Source organism: Hermetia illucens, chromosome 3 (genome assembly GCF_905115235.1).
Source record: "Hermetia illucens chromosome 3, iHerIll2.2.curated.20191125, whole genome shotgun sequence".
NCBI classification, from domain to species: domain Eukaryota; kingdom Metazoa; phylum Arthropoda; class Insecta; order Diptera; family Stratiomyidae; genus Hermetia; species Hermetia illucens.
Genome location: NC_051851.1, coordinates 54,319,692 through 54,344,230, shown reverse-complemented (window position 1 = coordinate 54,344,230; position 24,539 = coordinate 54,319,692). Strand labels below are relative to the sequence as shown.

General features: G+C 41.4%; 1 protein-coding gene across 1 annotated transcript; it reads right to left on the bottom strand.

Moving 5' to 3' along the window:
- Positions 1-665: 665 nt before the first annotated feature.
- Positions 666-16,534, bottom strand: LOC119652021 (extracellular protease inhibitor 10-like). The gene is made up of 9 exons (XM_038055956.1): positions 16,379-16,534; positions 16,179-16,310; positions 15,907-16,095; positions 15,649-15,843; positions 1,653-1,661; positions 1,459-1,590; positions 1,142-1,321; positions 921-1,081; positions 666-847 (listed from the first exon to the last, which is right to left on the bottom strand). The coding sequence occupies exons 1-8, from the start codon at positions 16,416-16,418 to the stop codon at positions 951-953; spliced, it is 1,008 nt and encodes a 335-aa protein (XP_037911884.1). The 5' UTR covers positions 16,419-16,534; the 3' UTR covers positions 666-847; positions 921-950.
- Positions 16,535-24,539: the final 8,005 nt, after the last annotated feature.

Below are 24,539 nucleotides of genomic sequence, written 5' to 3'. Positions count from 1 at the left end.
ACTTGAGCAAATATCAGTATGGAAAGTACTTCCCCGCCAAGACACCATGCATGGTTTTTTTTTGAGATTTCTCGGGAAAGTAGCTTCTAAGAATGGGTATGTGAAAGAAATGATCACTTTGCAGCCCCCGCACTCCCTCTAATGCAACAAATGTCAGAACTAATGACACTTTTGGAAAGTACTAATCGAGACTTTTCATTTGAAACCTCCAATTAATATAATCGCTGAAGAAAAGATTACACCCTCTTTAACTCAGTGTCGAACATTGTTACTCACTGCATGCAAAGGAGTAGCAATTCGTCAAAACAGAAGGTGTAACGAATACCACTCAATCATCATCTGAATTCAGTGCATCTCAGTAGCCAACATAAGATAATATAAAGGAAAAATCAAAAGTGGCTCTGAGTACAAAAAACATTTCGAGAATTGAATCACGCACTAGAGTCAGCATATTGTAGTCAATGAGGATTACTTGGGTGAAGTGGGCAACATTTTGCATTTTTAAAACTTTTTGGTCGAGACAGTATGTTTGTTTCATATCTGAAGATAATGTGGAATAAGCTCTATCGGAGGAATATAATGGAAAGGACCTCTCCAATGAACTCTTGTACTGTGAAAATCTTATAAATACCAAGTGAACATTCTACACTATGTGTAAAAGCAAGTTTCCGAAGTGGTTATTTTTATTGGTTTAAATATATTTTTACATTGAAATAATTATTATTTGTTCTTAGCCCAATTTATATAATTCTAATTTAGAAGGAATAAGACATATAATCAAGTTTATTTCCAATAATAGCTCAGTAGGCACTAGCAGGGCATTCTGCTATAGGAACTATCCGCCAATCTAAAATACAACGAAACAATTAATTCCATTATGAAATTGTTAAGTATTTTTTTCACGAGAAATGATTACTTACTTTCCGATCTCTGACAACTGTAAACTCCCATCATGCATTTATTGCCGAAGATTTTGTGATCATGACCATCAAACCCAACTCAATTTGAGAGCAATCCGATTGCGGCTCTATACTTTCCGATAATGTGCATTTTTCCATTGGAACATTTTCATATTCTCCGACTGAAAATAGTTTAGTATTCACATACATTTCTATACCATGAAAAAATATATTCACTTTACCTCCTTGAAGGAGACAGTTTTCAATTCCAAACAAACAACTATTCCCAAATATTCTGTATTCTTTTCCATTATAACCGCAAACGGGCATGACAAGCATGGGACACATTCTAACACATGCTAGAGGTACTGGATCATCACTACGGAACCCTAAGCATGACCTCAGGTTAGTTTTCGCCCACTCTAAAGAAGGAGTATAAAAAGATACTGGTTTAAATTTATAAGTAATAAAAATTTAGAAGCACAGAAATATAAATATTTTCTAATGCTAATGAAGAAGTACGTTTTATATCAAAACTTTCTTTGAGTACACAACTTACTTGAAGTACCCTTGCAGTTTTCATTCTCCATCAAACATTCATTGTTAAAAACCTGGAAATTAACTCCGTCACTTCCGCAAACAGGTGTTAATTCCCTCGTGCAAGGGGTCTCACAGGACAAGGTTACTGCCACTGCAAAGGCAGGAAATAATACGAAATATTTGCCAATCAAATTTCCTATGTAAACTACTCACCTAACGTAGCTAATAATAATACTTGGTACTTCATTATATCCAAAATTTGTTATATTGCTCAGAACTTCCGAAAATCACTACTATTATCTACCGAATAGAACGATTTTTATACAAATATTATGGATATGTTAGGTAAAAAACTTCTAAATTTATCTTATCTGTTTAATTATTTTATACGGAAACGAATAGGAAAAAAAACAAACGCGTTCTGTCGGGAATATCTACGTCGAAGTATTTAACTCGATTGTTATTTATTTCACATTCGAGAAGCATGCAAATCATTATATAAAATTGATAAAGCGAATTCAATGAATTGCCGCAATCAAACGAAAGTTGATTGCCTATTCCATCTTCATTTATCAATGACAGAATCAAGGAGTGCACATGAAGTTAAGTGTTTCGGTTGCATTTATCTCGCTAATTCTCAATTATAGGTAAGAACATTTTGGAATAGTTTGAAATATTAACTTCCTCCCTTTGAGTATAGACCATAGATAAAATTAGTTCCACTCAAATTTCGTTGCTTTAAGACAACGAAACGGAAACGGATTTCATAATGGTGGACTCACTACAGAGTCGTATGGAACAGCCTCAGAGTTGATATACTCCTTAAGCCCGTCTTACCTCGAGGAATCTGGGCATCCCCCACGGACTATGTCACACGCAAGCTGAACTTCACGAGAAACTTTGCTGTGGTACCTTCCAACCAGGGCAAAGTGGAAAACCGGCGGCGTGTTGCAAGACTATGACACGGTATTCTTTACGGACGGGTCAAAGATGGCCTATGGAGTTGGCGCGGGGGTTTTCTCGAATACACACGGTGTATCCAAGTCGTATGGTCTCCCAGGTTTCACCAGTGTATTCCAGGCGGAAGTACTGGCGATATTGGAAGTCTATCGATGGCTGGAGCGTGATTCGAGCCCCAAGCGTAACATAGCCATTCTGACCGGCAGCCAAGCGGCCATCAAGGCCTTGTACTCAACGACGACATCTTCCTGGCTGGTGGGGTAGTGCAGAGACGCGCTCAACCATCTGGGCGGCACGCTCAAGGTCACTCTCCTCTGGGTTCCCGGGCATAGGAACATAGAGGGGAATGAGCGGGCTGACGGATTGGCCAGACAAGGCTCTGCTCTTGACAGTCCCTCGGCGATTGCAGTCGGTGTTCCGCTGGCGGCTGTCGGGGGCCGAGTCTACTCGCACTACCTAGCAGCCCCGGGCCTGAGATGGCGAAGGCTTACAAGCTGTGCCAAATCAAGGAAAATTTGGCCCGCTTATAACATAGCCCGATCACGAGAGCTCCTGTGCCAGACGCGTGCAAATGCATTCAAGATTACGGCGGTCTGCACGGGGCACTGGCCCATAGGGGACCATGCCGCTAGGCTCGGCTTACCCTACAACTCGCATTGCCGAAGCTGCGGTGAAAGAAGGGAAACCCTCATGCACTTTCTCTACGATTGCCCAGCTCTGGCTCGAGTCAGGCTGCGGACACTGGGTAAACCATTCTTTAGGGACCCCGGTGAGATTTCTTGTTGCAGGGTGGGAGAGCTGCTTTCCTTCGTGAATGCTACGGGCTGACTCTGAAGATCCGAGCCTACTGAACTCTGCTTCCCTGTTCCTATAACAATAGTCACAGTCTTAGGAGTTTGTGGCATCAAAACGGCGCACCAAAGCTCTAATTGGGCTCCTCGGAGCGGCCACTGATACCTACCTACCCCACCACTTCCGTGCAATACTTTCAATCTCCTTTCCATGTATTATAGTGACCAATTTTCCATTTGCCTCATAATATCTAAAAAACATTTCTGCTCGATTTTCTGTTAAGCTCGCCGGAGTTCCGGAATTGGTTGAATCAGCTTTTAGTGTGGCTCATAGATCACACAAATTTTAAAGCGCTGCGTGTCCTGTTTTCTGTAAGCGCTTATGAATGTTTAAAATTTACCTGGGTTTCCACTGCTCCACTGCTCATGTTTGTACCAACTATTCATATTCAACTGATCCTTTTTGTAGATGTTCCTCGAGCTTACTCAATTATATTTTTGACTCTTCCTCACTTCATACGCTCTTTTATAAGAAAAACATATAGGTAATGTGTGTGTGAAATGAGAATATCTGTTTAAAGTTTGCAACCACTCGATGTCGGACCAAACCAATCGAAGATCAACTCGCTCCCACTTTTTTGGTTCACGGAGCCTGGACCTGGGAGCATTATCCAAGGATCCCTCATTCCCTAAACTAAACTCTAACTTCAACCAAACTGATACCTGAATTATTCGTTCGATATAATTAGCAAACGCCATGATTATACTTAATTAAGCAATTCCCACCTAAACCACTTTCGGTCACGCTGCTCCCACATCAGCCATTAAATGAGAGTGACCAATTTTTCATAATTTTCTATACCTCATATAGCAGAACTCATCAGAAATTTTTAGACACAGGGAGTCTGAATAGGAGAGCAAAACCTTTGTCTGACCGCTACTTATATTCCACACTTGGGGTCCCTAACTGCAATTATGTTCTGAATTCTACCGTTCTTGACCTCTTTCTTCTTCCACAAGTGTGGCCATGGATAAACTTCCTGTTTCTCCCTACAATGTGTTTAGGTCTTCGTCAAGCTGACTTTCTTTGGTGATGAGTGTACCATGAACTCTACTAATAAATTATTTTGCCCTGGCATACACCACTCTCATGAGGCCTATTTTGTTGTCCCAGAAATACCCTACCGATGGGCCCAGCTTTCGGAGGTGTTTCATCGACCTCAACACATACTGTTTTGAACTTTCATCATCATCAACGGTATCTGGTCTAGGCCTGCCTTAATAAAGAACTCCAGACATCCCGGTTTTGCGCCGAGGTCCACCAATTCGATATCCCTAAAAGCTGTCTGGCGTCCTGACCTATGCCATCACTCCAACTCAGGCAGGGTCTGCCTCGTCTTCTTTTTCTACCATAGATATTGCCCTTATTGACTTTCCGGGCTGAATCATCCTCATCCATACGGGTTAAGTGACCCGCCCACCGTAACCTATTGAGCCGGATTTTATCCACAACCTGACGGTCATGGTATCGCTCATAGATTTCGTCGTTATGTAGGCTACGGAATCGTCCATCCTCTTGTAGGGGCCAAAAATTCTTTGGAGGATTCTCCTCTCGAACGCGGTCAAGAGTTCGCAATTCTTCTTGTTAAGAACCCAAGTCTCCGAGGAATACATGAGGACTGGCAAGATCATTGTCTTGTACAGTAATGGCTTTGACCCTATGGTGTAACGTTTCGAGCGAAACAGTTTTTGTAAGTTGAAATAGGCGCTGTTGGCTGCCAACAACCGTGCGCGGATTTCACCGTCGGAGCTGTTATCGGTTGTGATTTTCGACCTTAGATATCAAATTATCAACGGTTTCAAAGTTGTAGTCCCCTATCTTTATTCTTCCGTTTGACTAATGCGGTTTGATGTTTTGTGCGTCTCGCGTCGTTCTTCCTATAATGTCGACATCGTCAGCGTAGGCCAATAGTTGGATGGACTTAAGGAGGATCGTACTTCTTGCATTTACCTCAGCATCACGGATTATTTTCTCCAGGGCCACGTTAAAGAGGACGCATGATAGGGCATCCTCTTGTCATAGACCGTTGTTGATGTCGAATGGCCTTGAGAGCCTTGCTGCTTTTGTCTGGCCTCGCACATTGTTCAGCCTAGTCAGTCTTACCAATTTTGAGGGATACCGAATTCTCTCATGGTCGTGTACAGTTTTACCCTGCCTATGCTATCATAGGTGGCTTTAAAGTCGATGAAGAGATGGTGCAAATGATGTCCATATTCCAACAGTTTTTCAGTAGCTTGCCGCAGAGAGAAAATATGATCTGTTGTTGAATGGTGTTGTGGGCGTATGGGGCTATCAAGATAGCGGAGAATATGTTATAGATGGTACTCAGCAACGTGATACCTCAACAATTGCTGCACTGCGTGATATCTGCCTTTATATGTATCCCCCTTATATGTATGACCATTCTTCCTGGTAGATATGCACTAAACCTTGGTTAGCCAACATAATCTCTCTTAATGAAATCCCGCTCTATCTCCTCAAAGACTTCCTTCAAACCCACTTCAACTGCCGCCCAGCGTATATTAGTTTATTTTTAAAATATAAAAATTGCTATTATAATACACTGTATTTTATTCTATTTTAAAAAATGTACAAGAAACCCATCTTAAATTCACCCTGAAAGCATAGAGTTTTAGCATTATAAATCAGAATCTATAGGGTATAATACTAAAAAGTTTGTTCGAAACCGTAATATTATTAACGAAGCTATAATAGATTTTTACCTCCGAATTTTCGGCAACAGCGCATATATGAAATTAGACCGAAAATAGCTAAACTAACCATTTGTTACTTTCTCCCGTACATAATCCAACCTCCTGCAATTTATTCAGCACAACAAGGATCAGTTAATGATCAATTTTAAAACGACCTCCCAGCGATTTTCCTGCTTTTCAATGCCACCTCCTTCTTTTACTTCACCAGGTCTACTTTAATCACCCGCAGCCACACTTCGATGATATTAATGGTTTGGTTTGCGGGTTTTACGTCTTTCAGGAGTTAACAACCATCTTGAGAGGACCCGCCTTTTCAAAATAACGTACATGTTATAACAACCAGCCAATCATAGACATTTGTTTTTTTCAATTATTTTGTTTAGTCGTCGGAAGTCGGCTTCCAAAATATCGATATATGAATGTGTAATGAAGGAACTTGTTCATGCCTTTCATTTTTCAGAAAGTCATCTTTAGTGCTATTTTTGCTAGTAAAAATCCCCAAATTGTGTGTGAAATTATAATTTTCCAATCAATCAGAAAATATGCACACTTTTTATCTTAATTGAACCATATTCAATAAATATCAATCAGTGTTCTTTAGAATTGATCAGTAATGTATATACACATATCTCTAAAGATAAGATTTTCATGGAGTATAGCAAAAATGTAAATAACTGAAAATCGTTATCATTGCGGTAACAAAATATATTCTCAAATACATGAAGTGCCTTCATGGTCAAAGCACAATGTCACAACATAGGAGTACATATCCAAAAACTTCTTCCATTTGTCAGTTCTAACGAGGCTCCAAATATAAATATCATACATAAAAACGTGTTTTTCGGTTATCACAGCCTTGAAATTATATTTATAAGGCATACCAATTTTTTGCTGACTTACTAATTCCGTTGAATATGCTCTGGTTAAATTTCAATTCACTACCTTTTTCTCATTCCTTCCAGTTAAAGAAAATTTAACATTAGGTTTTAACAATATGTTCGTGTGACTTTTATGGCTTGAAATAGCTTGCTTACATCCTGACACTAAACCATCATTGTGTGCAGGATCCTTTCGCATTCCTTAGTAAATTCAGCCTGCCCCGCCAAGCTGACTGCGGGATTTGATTATGAATATTCAGGGCATTTTTTCCAGTCGTTCTGTGGTGAGACTCATCCCCAGAAGAGAGTATGTAGGATTTAGCATAATGAGGTGACCACCCCCCCCCCAAATAATTTTTTTCCCTAATCACAACAATTTGACCTTCACTTTATTGAAGTTTAAGTTTAAGGGAGTTATTTCAAACCCTCCTACTTTACTTGGACTTGTTGATGAATTTCTAAAAGAACCCATTCTGTTTGTAGGATTCTGTCAAACGGTTACACAGTAATTTTATGGAAAGGCTGGAATTGTGCACCTCCATGCATACAGTAAATGACTTCGTTGATTTTGATGTAAATATGTTGGCAAATATTTTCTGGCCTATAAATGAAGCATAGCGCGTCTTCGGCGCCTACATTGCCCCTAATTGCTCTCTACCATGTACTTCTAGGCCGATCCGCTCCTCAGCCATGCTGCGATAGTGTACTCCATTGCACTACATAGCCAGCATTGCAGCTGTCGCCATTTCTTAAAGTATGACCCACTGTCACTTCATCCCTCTAATTTAAATATCTGCCGATACCTGGCATGTACACCAACTCAGTTGATGAATCGAAATTTACACCGATGACAGGAGGAGTAACTTTAAGTAACAATGGTTGTCACTTTCCGATGTGCTGCTCCTATATAACCGCACAGAGAGGACATGATGATGCCTATTCCAAAGATCTTTATGATAAACTCCTCGGAACACCCAAAAAGACTTGCCAAACCAACACCAAAGCACACAGGATATCTCAGACTTCTGTTGTGCTTACCGGTCGCAACGTACGGATGGCTGAAATATATTGAGTAAATTTAGACGGAAGGATTTTCCCATCCTTTGCTTCTGTAAGCACTGCTTGAATTTGAATTTTACGAGGAAGCAACCAAACGGAGGAACCAGAAGCTGACGATATCGCAACTCAGCTCTAAAAGGGAAACACTATGACTCAAGTAGTTCTTCAACCGGATTATTGAGGAGGATAGCATAACATCTGAATGGCAAGAGAGCACCACTGCTGCAATATGGAAAAAAGGCAGTAGAATATTCAAATTACCTTTCGATCCGGTTATTACCTCATATTATTCTCCCCATCGTTCAAATAACCGTGAACCAAACCAGATTTGTTAAGAATTATAGAACTACTGGTTCAGTACACGATGCGCAGTACTCATGGAGAAACATAGTTGAAAGCATCACCCTCTCTATATTGGAAAACAAGTCCGGAAACCGGAAGCTGGACGCTTCAGGTACGAAAGGTTTTGTGTATTTCTTAGTACGTAGCACGTAATATGTCCATATATTATGTGAGAGTATCCACTTTCGGGTAATATTGACATTCATAGTCTTCAATTTTCAAAGAAGCAACAAATTTGAGGTATTATAACTTTGTTAGTAATAGTGCGATTTCCACCAAACTTGGTACGATCATGCTCTATATTATAGCCTATATCACTCATGGTACTAGGATGAACTTAAGAGGGGTTTCTAACCAATTACAAAAAATTGTAGTAATATACTATTATTAACTTTATTTAAACAGATATCGGCATGGAAGGTATTTCGGAGCCCAGGCACCATATAGTGGCAGTCTCGTGATTTTTTTCAGATTTTTCCGTTTGGTAGTTTCTGAGAATGGCCCCCTTAAAGAAGTCATCACTTTCAACCCCCCGCGCTCCCCACCCTTCCAACGAATGTCAAAACTAAGATCGGCTTTGAAAAGTACTAATCGAGACCTTTAATTTGATACCCCACATGACTATATTTGATGAAAAAAAATTTTACACCCCCCTTTTGCATGTATGGGGACCCCCCCTTAAATTCGACGTACGAGACAAGGAAAATGAATCCTCTTGAAAAGGATGCAGAATGCCGAAAGGCGGCAAGACGAGAGTCGCTGGTGAAGTGGCAGAAACGGTGGGGTGACTCGCAGAGGGGTCGCTGGACCCACACTTTGATTCCCCGTATTGAAGAGTGGACCCAGCGACGACACGGTGAGATTAACTACCATCTGACGCTTCCTGTCAGGACATGGCGGTTACAGGAAGTACCTGCACCAATTCAGGCTGGATGATTCTCCCTTGTGTCCTGAATGTGGTTGCACACCTGAGGACCCGGAGCATGTTATGTTCCACTGTCCACGATTTCTCTCAGAAAGGAGGAGTCTGGAAGACTCCCTGAAAACCACTCTAAGCCCACAGAACATCGTCGGGGAAATGTTGAAATTGGAGGGAAACTGGTGTGCGGTGAAGACCGCCATCAAACGAATACAAGAGGAACTGGGAAGCGCGGAGCGCGCAAGGAGGACGCGAAGAACGGAAGGCGTGGTCGCGTAAAGCGCAGTCCACCCCGCGAAGTAATGCTTTGCGGCGGTCCCGCGGGGAAGGAAAAAGGAGAAAGTGGGGGTGGTTCTAGTGGGTGAGAATCCCACACGCTGCTGCAACCTGGCGGCAGTGTCTTTCTAAGATTTCCACCTCTATCCATAAAAAAAAAAAAACAGACAGGCAGGAAACCGATTTGAATAAGGTTTTGTGTTTACACAAAACCTTAAAAAGACGAATTTTGTTTTTTAAATTCCGAATAATGAGTTTTCATTCGTTATATACCGGTATTTTGAGAACCAGTTGTCCTCTTCCTTAGTGAGTTTTTGTCTTAATTCTCTATATTGCATTTCTGCATCGAGAGAAGGCATTTGACCATATACCACACAAATTCATTTGGTATGCTTTGCGACAACACCTGGTACCAGAAGAACTCATACAGTGGGTTAAATTGCTCTACTGCAATTCAAAAAGTATAGTGTGACAGGTGTATCAAACTACAATGAAGTACACACACTACTACTACTTCATGTACAATGAAGTACACACTCCTCTTTGCGCTCGTTATGAATACTGTTGCACGGGTCATCCTGTTCTATGAAGACGACGCTTTCTTGGTGTCTTATAATAAAACTGGTTTCGAACAACTTGTCAAAAGTGGAATACCGGCATTAGGCCGATCAGAGGCTGAATCTTAATAAATACAAAGCTGAAGAAGAAGTAATCTAGCACTGTTAATACATCTGGCGACATCAACGTCAGAGAGACAACGCTACCAAGATAGACACATTGGTCGACGTCATCGATGTTCTGCCGTTAATTCAAATAAAAGGAGTAGAAAGCATAGTGGGACTGAGAAGCTTGGTGTTGCTGGTGTTTATCTTCAGTCCGATCTTTCTTGCTTTTCTCTACACATCTAAACACATATAGTCAAGGTTCATGACCAAGGTGTTTGAGATGAGATGTCATGAAGCCTCCCACGTCATGCAGCGAAGGCACACAGGCAACAGAATGTAATCCAACCGAACTTCGCTTTAATTGTCACATTCCTCAGAAATTTTACCTCAATGCAACGGGCGACATTTTACACCATCATATGTTACTCCAGTTATAACTATTACTTTCTACTGCTTCTTCTGTGAGGAGCATTCCCCCCTGAAATCCCTCTCGAAATCGATGAAGGCTAGATAAAGTAAATATCCGAACCGTGAAAACTTCTCCAAATGATCCCAAGACTATTAATGTGGCCAGTACAAGGGGATCCTGAGCAGGCAAGGAACACACGAATACTCCTCCATTTGCCACCATCAAAACGGGTACCTTCGGAATCGTGACAATCATCGCCTTCTTCCACTCACTGGCAAGGACCTGAGAATCCGTCCCATGATTTACGAATGAATGCAAAAAGTACCTCTCTAGAGGCATCAGGAACTGCAATGAATATTTCCACTGTGATATCGCCACGACGAACAGCAGCTTTACTCTGAGTTTGAACGCCGAAATGATTGGACCAGTCATCCGTTTCCGCATGTTACAATGACTACCCATTTCATCCATAAGAAGTGGAACTTTAATAGATGTTGTACGATTGGGAACCGTGGTGAAATGTTCCCCCCACCTCTTAACCTGTTCGTCATCGTACCTCACAGGAACAACAAGACACGACCACCTTCAAATGTTTCCGTGAAGCGGCATACAGTAGAAATATTGTTATTATTTATGGCAGCTTCTGCTTCTCTGACTGGCTCAATAGCAAATTCCCTTTTATCAGGGCGAAGGGCTACACGTCACTTACGAGATTATCCGCGGTACCGTAGCTCAAGCAAATTACGTTCGCCTTCCTAGCAATGACAAAAATATCGTCGGTTCCCTATGCTCCTTTATCTACTTCCAAGTCTTAGCAGTCAGCCAGATTGGCGTTGCTTCGGGACGTGGGCAGGATGACTTTCCCACTGACAAGCAACAGCCAGATGCCGTAACCGAACGGTGTTGAGCTTCGGAGTCAAAACTCCCCACCCGTGTAAGGAGATTCAGACGCGATAATCAAGCAACCATGAAGCGATGATCCCATCCGAGACCAATGTCAACGCCTCGCTTATTTCGCACATCCAATAGACAACTTCTAAATATACTGCTGATCACGATGTGGTCAGATGAAACCCTACTAACCTTATGACGGGCTCTGTGCTCGAAATATGTGTCGCCAATGACAAAGCTGTGGTAGCCGCAAAAGGACGCAAACCTCACACCATTGTCGTCACGGTCTCCAAGACCGTGCTTCCCCATGGCATGTTCGTGGAAGGTATTATTAAAACCCAACTTGTCATTCAGATTACCCATCACGGCCGCAATGCCACCTTTAAGAAGACTCTCCTAGACTGCGTTGAGTTGCTCATTGAATGCCTCCTTTTTCTCTGCATCGGAAGCCTTCCTTGGTGCGTAACAGTGCACCATTGAGATGCTACTTACTTGCTGTTGAAATGTTACTTACTTGAAATGCCTCCTTTTTCCCTGCATCGGAAGCCTTCCTTGGTGCGTAGCAGTGCACCATTGAGATGTTACTCGTTTTGGACCGGAACATAGCTATTGTCTGATACCGGTTCCTAGGACATGAGGGAATTAATGCTTACTGACAGTCCCTACGCACTGGCAATGGCATGAGACGGACTAAAGCATCCACAAAGGCCTCCCAGATTCTCGACCCTGCCTAACTCAGAGGCTTACATGCATCCTATATTTGGCAACATTCTCGCAAGCAATGTATTCACTCTAGCTGCGTTTAGTTTAACTTCTAGTCGATCACGACTCCAAGGTTGTAAATTTATGGTTTGCTTACCAATCCTGATATTTATGGATGTTTCCTTTCTTCTTGCATGACGGGTCTACTTTGATTTTACTCTACGAGACTGAGACTGTCTGTCTTCTTACAAAAAATGTACCCTTTGCTCAATTGTTTACAGCAATAAAAGCCTTTTCTTAAAGGCAATGAATGTGAAAACTGTAACATCTTGGCCAAGCCTGTCTTGTTGTTATTAACTTTATTTATGCAAATTTCATATGGGAAGGATTTTCAGCCCTAGATGTTATTTAGAAGCATTATGATAGTATTTTTCAAAATTTTCAGGGTAGCTTTTTAGAATTTAAATTATGAAATAATTAAATTTCCGAAAGAGCAAAAGAAAGGTAGAAATGACACTGAATGAGACATTTCCATTAAAAACAATTCGGGAAACTGAAAGCTTAACGCTTCAGGGATAAAAGGTTTTGTGTTTCCCTATGTGAGGAGCGATGAGTGCATGACAGTTCCGCGTATACATCGCTAAAAATTCCATTGCCCTCTATTTTTTAGAAAGCGATTTAAATAAATCATTTGATCGAAAGCACTATATTCATAATAATCAACCTCAGGCGCTTCACACGTGGAGGTTAATATTATTAGTAAATGTGAAGAACGTAACCTACAACAGAGACAAACCAGTCGGGCAACCGAAAGCTTCACGCTTCAGGTACAACAAGTTTTGTGTTTTCCTATGTGAAGAGCATAACTCAGTTCTGCATTGGCTAATAGCATTGACTCAAGATATTTAAATTTCTTAGTTCTATTAGCTGCGGTTACCTGCCCAGAACTGAGCGATTTAAATATCTCGGTCAATGCAATCAACCAATGCGTTATGAAATTGCTTCACGCATTAACGCAACCTGGGAAGTAGCGTTCCACAACTGGTGTCCTTTGTGATGGACGTATCAACCAACGTCTCAAATCTAAAATTTACCGCCTGGTCGTCCGTCCTGTCGCTCTCTATGGTTCTGAGTGTTGACGGACTATAAAAGACAATGAACGGCGTCTTGCAGTAATGGAGACGAAAATGTTGCGTTGGACTAGTGGCGGGACACGTTTTGATCGCATCCGAAATGAGGATCACCACAATCGATATGGGATTGCACCGCTCGTGGAGAAACTGCGAGAGAGGCGTCTTCGATGGTATGGTCACGTAAGTCGCGCTAACAAGAATTCACTTGCCGATATTGGTCTGAACATCGAAGTCGATGGTAAACGATCAAAAGGCCGGCCGAAACAATGGTGGCTTGATACGCTGGATGGGGAATTAAAAGTCTCGTGATTATATGCAGTTCAGGCATTTGATAAAATAAAGTGGCGAAACCGATCAAGACGAGCTGACCCCGCTTGTGCACGGGACAACGTCTGAAGAAAAAGATGAAGATATGAGGAGCGATGAGTGCATGACAGTTCCGTTTCACATAGTTAAACATTCCATTGCCCTCTATTCTCTAGAAAGCAATTTAAATAAATCATTTGACGGAAAACACTGTATTGATAATAGTCAACCTCATACGCTTCACACTCGGAGTTTAATATTATTACTAAATGTGGAGAACTTAACCTACAACAGATACAAACAAGTCGGAAAACCGGAAGCTGGACGGTTCAGGTATGAAAGGTTTTGTGTATTTCTTTTATAAATATATTTGAGTGTGAATTTGTCCCATTAGTACGTAACACGTAATATACGCGTATATTATGTGAGAATATCGTCTTTCGGGTGATATTGACATTCATCTTGAATTTCCAAAGACAATTTTGACCTATTATAACTTTGCTAGTAATAGTGTGATTTCCAAAATTGGTAGTATCAAGCTCTATAGTATAGCCTACATCGCTGCAAAATGTGGTGCTAGCATGAACTTAAGGGGGGTGCTGCAGTCAATTAGTGAAAATTATACTAATATACTATGATATTATTAACTTTATTTGAATCAATTTCGACCCCCCCAACTCCCCGCTTTTCCAACAAATGTCAAAGCTAAGCTTCCGAAAATACTAATCGAGACCTTTCATTTGATACCGCACATGACTTTGTTTGGTGAAAAAAAAAATGTACAACCCCTTTTGGCATGTATGGCGATCTCTCCTTAAATTCGACGTAAAAGGATGCAACTCACAGTATGTGAGCTTTCGCAGTTCCCACCTTTCCACCAAATTTGGTGTCAATCGCTGCTACAGTCTCCGAGAAAAATACGTATGACAGACAGACAGACAGACAGTAAACCAATTTAAAAAGGGCTGGGGAGAACTAGATTCTTCATGAATGGAATTTTAATATTGCACTCGAATGTCAATTATTCGTTAATTATGACGTCAGCATCTTATTAGTATGACATGCGGTAAATTCGCACGAAATTGATAAATTTGAACTGCTATAACTTTGACTTAGCGTGCGTATGCACGATACTGTCCTCTATGCAAAAAGCACTCCTAGGAAAGGGAGTTTTTCTGTCAATTTCTAAAAATTGGTAATATAAGTAATATACTATTAGTAAATTTATTTGAGCAGATATCGGAATGGGGCATCTTTCGAGGCTTAAATTTCACATAAGTGTTTTACACAAAGCCTTAAAGAAAGCTGGGCAGAAGTAGATTCTTCTTAAATGCGACTTTAATATTTCAGGCGAATGTCAATTATTATGGCTTTGGAAACAGTAAATTCGTGTGAAATTGCTAAGTTTGAACTGCTATAACTTTGGCGTTAATGGTCAAATGTCCATGGTGCGAAATTTTGTAGTCCTAGGATGAAGTTTTTAGTCAATTTGTAGAAGTTGATAATATACTATTAGTAAGTTTATCTAGGCAGATATCGGAATGGGACATATTTTGGCGACTTGATTTAGTCTTCCTGATTTTTTTCGGATTTTTGGGTTGGGTAGTTTCCGAAAATGAGTCCTGTCTCACTTTATGTATGTACATTTTGATTCCTTACTTCACGTCAAAACTAATATCAGATTCGGAAAGTCCTAATTGAGTCCTTCATTTGATACCTAACGCGACTATATTCGATAAACAAATTTTTATCTCCCCCCTTTACATGTATTGGGAGCTTCCCTTTAAACTGCACATAAATTTATGTCATTCACTGTATGCGTGGGATTTCATAGCTCCTATATGTCCCCTAAGTTTCGTTCGGTTTAGTTGTTTTGGAGAAAAATGCGGGTGACAGACAGACAGTCAGCCAGTGAATCGATTTTAATAAGGTTTTGTTTTACACAAAACTTTAATAAAAAAAACGCCAAATTTCGAATTTGCTAATGATTTATTTGAACTTATGATTCTTGAGGACATAGTTCCAATGACACCAATTGCCAACCTGTAAACAAAAAAAATGTGTTATCATCTTTTGATTACAATACCGAAGTCTGATACTTACTTTCAGATCTTATGCAATTGTATACCCCCATTGTGCACTTATTACCGAAGAGTTTGTAGTTCTTTCCATCTGATCCACACGTAGGTTCATAATTAGCTGGACATATTAAAGGACAATTCAGATCCGCCGATCGACTTTGGTTTGAGGCAATTGCCTGTCTGCACGTACTTAGAGGAGCAGAGTTGTAAATTTGATCTATAAAGAATTCGTTATTATAAAAGAGAAATCAATGTGAAGAAAGCGCCGTTGGAGTCATACTTTTGGGAAGAAGACAATTCTCCTTTTTCATTTCACAAGGGTTTTCGAAGATTTTATAGCTTTCTCCATTATATCCGCAAACAGGGAATACGATCATCATTAAGCATTGCTTTGGACATGCTTCATCTGCTGCTTCCTCGACCCGTGAATCATATAGCCCGCAGGACCTAATGTCAGATTTGGTCCAAGCTGGAATTAGAAAAAAAGGATATACCAATTGAGATACATTGCTCTATCTCGAGGAAAGTTAGGTAAAGGGTCTCATATCTCACTTTTTCCATCCTTGCATTTTTGATTTTTCATCATGCATTCGTTACTAAAAGCAACGAAACTTTCTCCGTCAGTACCGCAAACAGGTTCCATTTCTCTGGTACATGGTACCTCGCATGACATTACACAGGCAACTAAAAATAAAAAAATAAATAATTTTATAAATCCTATAACACCCACTGTAACTTTAAAACGTATTCACCAATTGCCGAAAATAATAAAAGCATCTGTTGACACTTCATTTTGCAATAATCAGAATGATATTTTCACTTCTCTTGACTTTCACTTCTATAATCCAAACTAATCTAAAGTTGACTTCCAAGCCTATTTATAGAGAACCAGCAATCTGCTTAGTAATTTTTTTCGGGAAAATTGAAATAAAGAACAATATTCATTTAAAATTATCTTACTTTTCACCCACTTGAAGCCTGGAAAATTACTTAGATATTCTATTGCTTTCATTGTTTATAGTTGCAGTAGCTTATTTTGTTATTTCCAATATTATTTATGTACATACTCGTATACAAACATATCTCGGTTGATTTCGTTTATTCAAGATAAGCCTTTGTACATTTTTTGTTTATGAATTTTGACCAATTACTGGAAAGAGTCATTATTGCATGCAAATTATAGATCTGCATAATTAAAAGAAATGCCTACCGATTATTTATCATAGATAAATACATGTATCATTGATTCTAAGCTATAAAAGCAATGGTCATGTACATCCCCTTGAACCCCTCAGAACCCAAAAAGAGTATATTGGTTACCATTTGAATTAACAATGCAGGAAAACCCAATCAAAATTGAAGCGTGTACCCCGCTTGCGTCAAGATTTTTTATACTGCAATAAAATTAAAATCCCCTCATGGTAACTAAAATGTGTAGGAATTCAGGAGAAGAGAAATCTGGAAGATATAGGAGTATAGATCTTCCTGTGAAAACTACAGTACCACATTAAATGATTAATTTATTAATTAATAATCCTCGACTTTAATTAACGAGCAAAGAATATTGATGATTAGTGGATTGCGTTGTGAGGGGTTTACGCGAGTCGCCTCAAAAGGCCATCTAGTTACCCCATTTACGTAGTGGATGAAAATTACATGCGACTAGATAATTTTCTTCACAGATGTCGAACAAAGCATGTGTTTTAGATGCTGATGCCAAAACAATCCGTGAATCAGTCCTTCAAAAATCGCATGAAAAAGAAAGAAAGAAAAGGAAGGAAAGAAACGTAAATGTTGGTTATACTGATAGATTTCTCAACGTAATATATTGGGTCCTTCGGATAATTTATTTATGGAATAGAGTACAGGAGATCCTAAATACTTGAGAAACTGAGACCCCTGCTTCAGACAAACTAGCGGGTAAAACCCCCCTGGAGTGTCTAGGACTCTGCCCTGGTACAGTTTGACGCATTGCCTTAGGCCAATACTATTCAGTATAGGAGCAAAACCCCGTGGATGCAGGGGACCTCAGCTACCCTGGCATCTCTCCTACCCCTTCTTTTCGTCTTAAGAATGCCTTGAGTGTAACGTGCCACTCGGCTCCACACGTCTTCGCTTTTCAGCATGACCTCAATTATGGTGTCCAGGGTCCCCGGAAACCCTTCGGCGATGGCGCTCCTACCTTTTGCAGAATAAAATGGTGTGGCAGACATCATCCATCACGTCCTTGTAATAAATACAGTCGGGTGACCGTGATTTGCCGATTGTGTGCAGGTAAGATTGAAAAGACCCGTGTGAGCTAAGCATCTGGGTTAGGTAATAGTCAACCTCACCGTGCTTTCGTTTGAACCACGACGGCACGTCTTTTATGAAATGCGTGGTCCATATACCTCTCGATTCTGTTGCCCAAGATTGCTGCCGAGCGCAGAGAATACGGGCTCTCTCTTCACAAGTGACAGCTTCCTTATTTCGTAGATGGGGTAACCAGTGCTGCAATATCGTCCGCGTATCCGACTAAATGCTATTCATCAGGCACGTCGAGACGTAGGAAGCAATCATATAAGGCGTTCCAAAAGTCCGGATCAAGACTAGATCCCTGAGCTGCGCCGAGGCCACCCTCATTCGCGCTGGCCTTCCCGGGTCTCTTAGACTAGGGCACGGCCCTTTAAATAGTCAATCAATATCCGCAATAGATCCTGGAGTATGAAAAACGATTCTCCAGGGCTGACAGTGGCGACTGTGTATCTCAGCCAGTTCTAACGCTTCCACCACCTCCTAAATAGCATCAATTTTTGGTCGCTCCAATCTCTGGGGAGTAGTCTTCCACAACATGTAGTGCGTCAGCCAGCAGTGGCTTGATGGGCTTCTCAAGCAGTTTCGCCGCTGTGTCATGCTGAGCGAACGATACGCTGACGGCGCCTCCGGATCGCCTTTACTCTTATCTTCTTATTAGCACAAATCGCGCTACCTACCAACAGAAGGTAGAAACACCCACTGTCAAACATGCATTGAATGCACCGAGTAGCAAGTCCAGCTTCTATTTACTTACGAGTTTCTTTCTTGTTCTTAAGGGACAGAACCACCTTCTCTAGTTCCTTTGCAGTGAAGACTTCAGACCTCAGTACTCACTCCATCAACTACATCGTCAGTTTGTATGGGGTAGACAGGAAAAAGCGCTTGTGACCGACGAGCATCGAGTTTTTTGGCAATCAGCTCAGGCGCATGGCACTGTGCTTACGTCGTTGATTAGCTCCTGCCAACGGCGTGCCTCCTGCCTATTGATGTCGTGACGCATTTCCTTTTTCCCACTGTTATACTCTGCGGTTACAAGCGTCACCTTATCTTGGCCTCTTACACGCTGAGCAATCCGTCGAAGTCTAAGGCAGTTATTTCGTAGACTTGCAATTTCGGCCGTCAACCAATCCATGGGTAATTTTCTGAGGCACAGTTTCCTTTTGGGAGCCGATGCATTACAAATTACGGTAATAAGGCTCAGGCAAAGCAAAAGAGACTACAGAATTGCCCATTAGAGCCTTCTCCTCCGCCTCTACCAGGAAAAACGGCAGAAAGGGAAACTGGTGATGTGGATGCAACTGGTGTATTTCAGGTATATGGAAAGAGATCTATGCAGTCCGGAGACCGTGAACATGGAGGGGTCCCAGCCGACGACAACGAAAAGCACTGCGAAAGAAGGCGAAATTTCTTGGGAATGAGGACATGGGCGTTGTTAGACCACCAAGTGTGGCGATAGCCAGAAAAACCGTACGCAAGAAAGCCAGCGGAAGGTGAGGACAAGCTACTATGAGATGAGATCCACACTGAACGCAGTAGACTTTTAAGTTAGCGGCGATTTCCATATTAGACTGCACTTATGCCTACAAACATAAGAGTTAGTCAAATTAACTTGCAGCATGCCCAAGCCTCTTCTTATCTACTGGCAGCAAATCTGGCAAAGTTGCAAGACTATCCTTATATATTTCTAGTTCAAATCCATATGTTCGTTTCAACAAAATCTGTGGTATTGGATCAGTAAAGGGGAATAGAATCTTCTTGAATGCGAGATCCTCGAGACCGAGGGCCTGTGTTCTGATATCAAAGTTGTTAGAGGAAATCATGCTGAGACAATTCTGTTTCCAGGACTTTTTTTCGGTCAACTTACAATACCAGGTTAATGGTAAGAGGAGAAACCTAATAGTTGCCTCTGCTTACTTTGCTTCGGATACTTTGTGTCCACCGCCTACGCAAGAACTAAGGGATCTGGTAGTGTATGTAGAATCAAGTGGTCTTGAACTCTTAATAGGTTGTAATGCGAACGCTCAACATATTTGTTGGGGCAGTACGTAGCAAATGCAATCCTAGAGGAGAGAGCGGTTGTTATCAATGAAAAGACAAGAGCTGCTATACTATTATTTGAACCCTTCAAAGCACCTGGCATGGATGGCACCTACCCAACGATGCTAAAGCAGGGTAAAGAGCAACTACTACGAAATATTTGATGTCTTGCTGAAAGATGATTATTTAAATCCAAAGAACTTCAGGCAAATCAACTTAACATCATTTTCCCTGAAATGTCTGGAGAGGCTGGTTGAGCATCATATTCGCGAGAAGGTGCTAAAGTCGCACCCACTAAATGAAAACCAACATGTTTACCAACGTGGAAAGTTCTGTGAGCCTGCTCTTCATTCTTTGGTTTCGAAGATGGAGGGCGCAACTCCGAAAGGCGTGTATGCAATGGGGGTGTTCGTCGACATAGAAAGGGCGTTTTACTGTGTGCCCTTCCAAAAGCTCTGCGATGCCGTAGACAGCTAGTGTTCATGAAACTTTAATTAATTGGATCCATGCTACGCTAACGCAGAGGTTGCTGTGTGCTGAAGTGGGTATTGATCGCTACCTAACAACAGAGGCGAAGAAAGGCTACCCTAAACGAGGTGTGCTATCACTGTATGCTGATCGACTCACTACAATGCGAACTGCAAAATCTTCCAATACACATTCAAGTTCAGGCGGACGACGTGGCTGTATGAGTTGTTGGTCGAGATCTCGCAACGGTTGGTAGAAATACACAACGCGCTGTTGATTTGATTGACAGTTGGTGCCTCAGGCATGGATTTTCAATAAATTTAAATAAAACCACAATGCCATTATTTAGAAAAAGGAGGAAACCCTTCAACTCTACGAAAAAGTGAAATATCTAGGAGTCGTTCTAGACAAGAGGCTTCTTTGGAACAAACATGTCGAGATAAAGATGAAACGAACTCTCTCAGCTTATGGGCTATATAGGCGGACGTTTGCCTCGACAGGTGGGCTTAGGCCTCAGGTAGTAATGTGAATATATGTCGTTATCATTAGGCCGATGTTCGCTTAAGCATCCATAGTGTGGTGGGTTAATGTGAAACAAAAGAATTTTCGTTGTTAACTAGCCACACTGCAGAGAACTGTGTGTCTGGGTATCACCGGTGCCATGAGTACGACATGCAGCTCTGAATGAATTACTCAATTTGCAGCCCTTTGATTTGTTTATTCAGAGCAATTCAATGAGCAGCTCATACACTAATTCGATTAGATCTATGGGAAAACAATAGACATGGGGTCATAGAGCATTAAAAGAGTTATTGGGAGAACTAAATCCAGTTTTCGCAATGCGTTCTGATTCTCGGAGCCCCATACTGTTTGGTAGAAGATATGAGGTTATCTTGAAACGAAAAGAAAACTGGGACGAACCAGGAAAATCCATATACTAACGTCTTCTACACCAGTGGCTCAAAAACAGAACAGGGTTCCGGAACAAAAGTCTACCTATCGAATAAAAATGACAAGCGGGCTATTACCTTGGGACAATAAGCAATGGTCTTTCAGGCGGAACTGTATTCGATCCTAAAGTCGGCAACATGGATGATTGACGAGCGGTTGAAGGGCAGGCGCTTCCCAATCTGTAGCTATAGTCAAGCTGCATTGCGGGCGTTAAGCAGCAGTAGAGAGAAATTAAATCTCGAATGCTTTAGCAAAAGAAGGTTCAGTTTTGCCCATGCTCGCACCGGAAACAGCAATTGGGTCAGAAGCATTGGCTAATGCTGATATAAAAAACTGAGAACAAGCTTCCCATAATGGCAGGTGGCTGAGCCTTAATGTTGTTAGACACATCAAACTTTTCTTGCCTGAACCAAACAAATATATTGCAAAGTTTATTCTGCCAAAAAGCAGAAAGGCTGGAGAAATATTGATGACATTGAGACTGGTCATAATTCGCTAGTTGAAAATATATTCAGAATAGGGATCCCCCCCCCCCATATGGGCGCATCAGACAGACTTGGTGCTGATGTACTACAACTACAACGGTAATCACGGAAATCCTGCGATGCATAAACAAATCCGGGATATTCCATTAGACAGGGGAATCGAGTCCAACGGACCACTAGAGTCTGAGTGCTCAAATATACAAACAATATAATTTTATGTCCCGACACAAAGAATTATCTTTCCGAAAAATGATGTTAAAAACTTTTCCAAGCAAAACATTGACTTTCAAATTCAATAGTTACTTCACCGAGCGAAGTAGAATAATCACTGTGACTTTGGCTGCCAACGCAAGCGGAAGCTCGATGACGCCTATGTTCTTGTTCAACAAAGTTAGAATGCCAAAGATTCATCATCATCAACGGCGCAACAACCGATATCCGGTCTAGGCCTGTCTTAATAAGGAACTCCAGACATCCCGGTTTTGCAAAAAGGTCCACCAATTCGATATCCCTAAAAGCTGTCCGGCGTCCTGACCTACGCATCGCTCCATCTCAGGCAGGGTCTGCCTCATCTTCTTTTTTTACCATAGATATTGCCCTTATAGACTTTCCGGGCTGGATCGTCCTCATCCATACGGATTAAGTGACCCGCCCACCGCAACCTGTTGACGCGGATTTTATTCACAACCAAACGGTCGTGGTATCGCTCATATATTTCGTCGTTATGTAGGCTACGGAATCGTCCCAAGTCTCCGAGGAATACATGAGGACTGGCAAAATCATTGTCTTGTACAGTAAGTGCTTTGACCCTATGGAACAGTTTTTGTAAGCTGAAATAGGCAGCCAACAGGACAACCGTGCGCAGATTTCTTCGTCGTAGCTGGTATCGGTTGTGATTTTCGATCCTAGATAGGAAAAATTATCAACGGTCTCAAAGTTGTAGTCTCCTATCTTTATTCTTCCCGTTTGACCAGTGCGGTTTGATTTTGTTGGTTGGTCAGTTTTTGGTGGTAACGTTGGACCATATAAGTTGTCTTGCCTTCATTGATGTGCAACCCAAGATCTCGCGCCGCCTGCTCGATCTGGATGAAGGCGTTTTGTGCGTCTTGGGTCGTTCTTCCCATGATGTCGTGAACTTAATGAGGATCGTACTTCTTGCATTTACCTAAACATCAAGGATCACTTTTTCGAGGGCCAGATTACAGTGGACGCATGATAGGGCATCCTCCTGTCGTAGACCGTTGTTGATATCAAATGGCCTTGATAGTTATCTTGCTGCTTTTGTCTAGCGTCGCACATTGATCAGGGTTAGCCTAGTCAGTCTTACCAATTTCGTCGGGATGAACAATGCCCAAAAATTATCATGGATAATGTTGTTCCTGGCGCAGGTGGATATGCAAATGCTTCTGGCAATCCATGAAAAAGATCGCCAACTCTTCTTTTGCTCGATAACTATTCATCCCATCTATCAGTTGAAGTCATTGACCAATCAGAAGACCTCACTGTGGTTACAGTGAAGCCAACTTTTCGCTGTATCGTTTTATAAACTGCTATATGTGTACTACGAGTAACAGTACAATCCATGGAAACTCAATTATAATATCAAAAGATTTGCAATTAGTGATATACCTGATTGGGAATGGATTTTGCGCTTACAATTTCAAACATAAAATCTGGTTCTCATGCCTGCCCATATATTCGAAACATGTTCATCAATTCTGACTTTATCAATCGGACAGAATTTTGATATTAAAAATCAAAGATACTTTGTTTAGGATAAGTGAGGGATCCTAAGTCCACAACCACTTGTTGTTGGACCGGACCAAATGGAGAGCAACTTACTCCCACGTTTATTTGGTCCGCGGATCCCTCGTTTGGGGCATGGCACCCAAGCATTAAAAATTGTAGGACAAACGGTTTCGTCCAGGGCAGAGGCAACTCTTCAGACGCTGCCTCACCTCTGCCCTGGGAGCAGCGTGACCGTGAGTGGCATCGGATGGAAAACGCTCCATTTATATGTTTAGGAAAACACGCCAAGGGTGCGAATTATATCCAGTAGAAACCGATAGTTTGAGCCTGAGCTGGCTAAAGCTAAATTAATTGTTTAGGATAAGTGAGGGATCCTAAGTATATATATAATTCGGATATAATTCGCACCCTTGGCGTGTTTTCCTAAACATATAAATGGAGCGTTTTCCATCCGATGCCACTCACGGTCACGCTGCTCCCAGGGCAGAGGTGAGGCAGCGTCTGAAGAGTTGCCTCTGCCCTGGACGAAACCGTTTGTCCTACAAAGATACTTTGTTTTAGCCGATTTACTCTGCTGTTGCTGTTCAAGAAGAGGTCGTTAGATCAGAGAAGCCACCAACGCCAATGTTCAGTTTTCAAGCTTACTGCCTCTACTAGCGAAAGCTACTCTTTTCAAACCAGGTCAAACTCCTCAAAAAACAAATGCACTAGTAAAAAGTACGATGTTGACATCACCCGAAAACATGCGCGGAAAAAGGAAGAGGCGCAATGAAGTAAGAAAAGCGAAAGAAGTAAAGGAAGCACATCCTACAAAAAGAGGTAGAAGAAGTTGAAAACAAGCCAAAAAGCAGAAGCAAAATGGTCAAAGTATAAAAGGTTTTGTATATTTCTAGTGTAAGGACATTTAAGTGTAGAACTGTTCCATTTG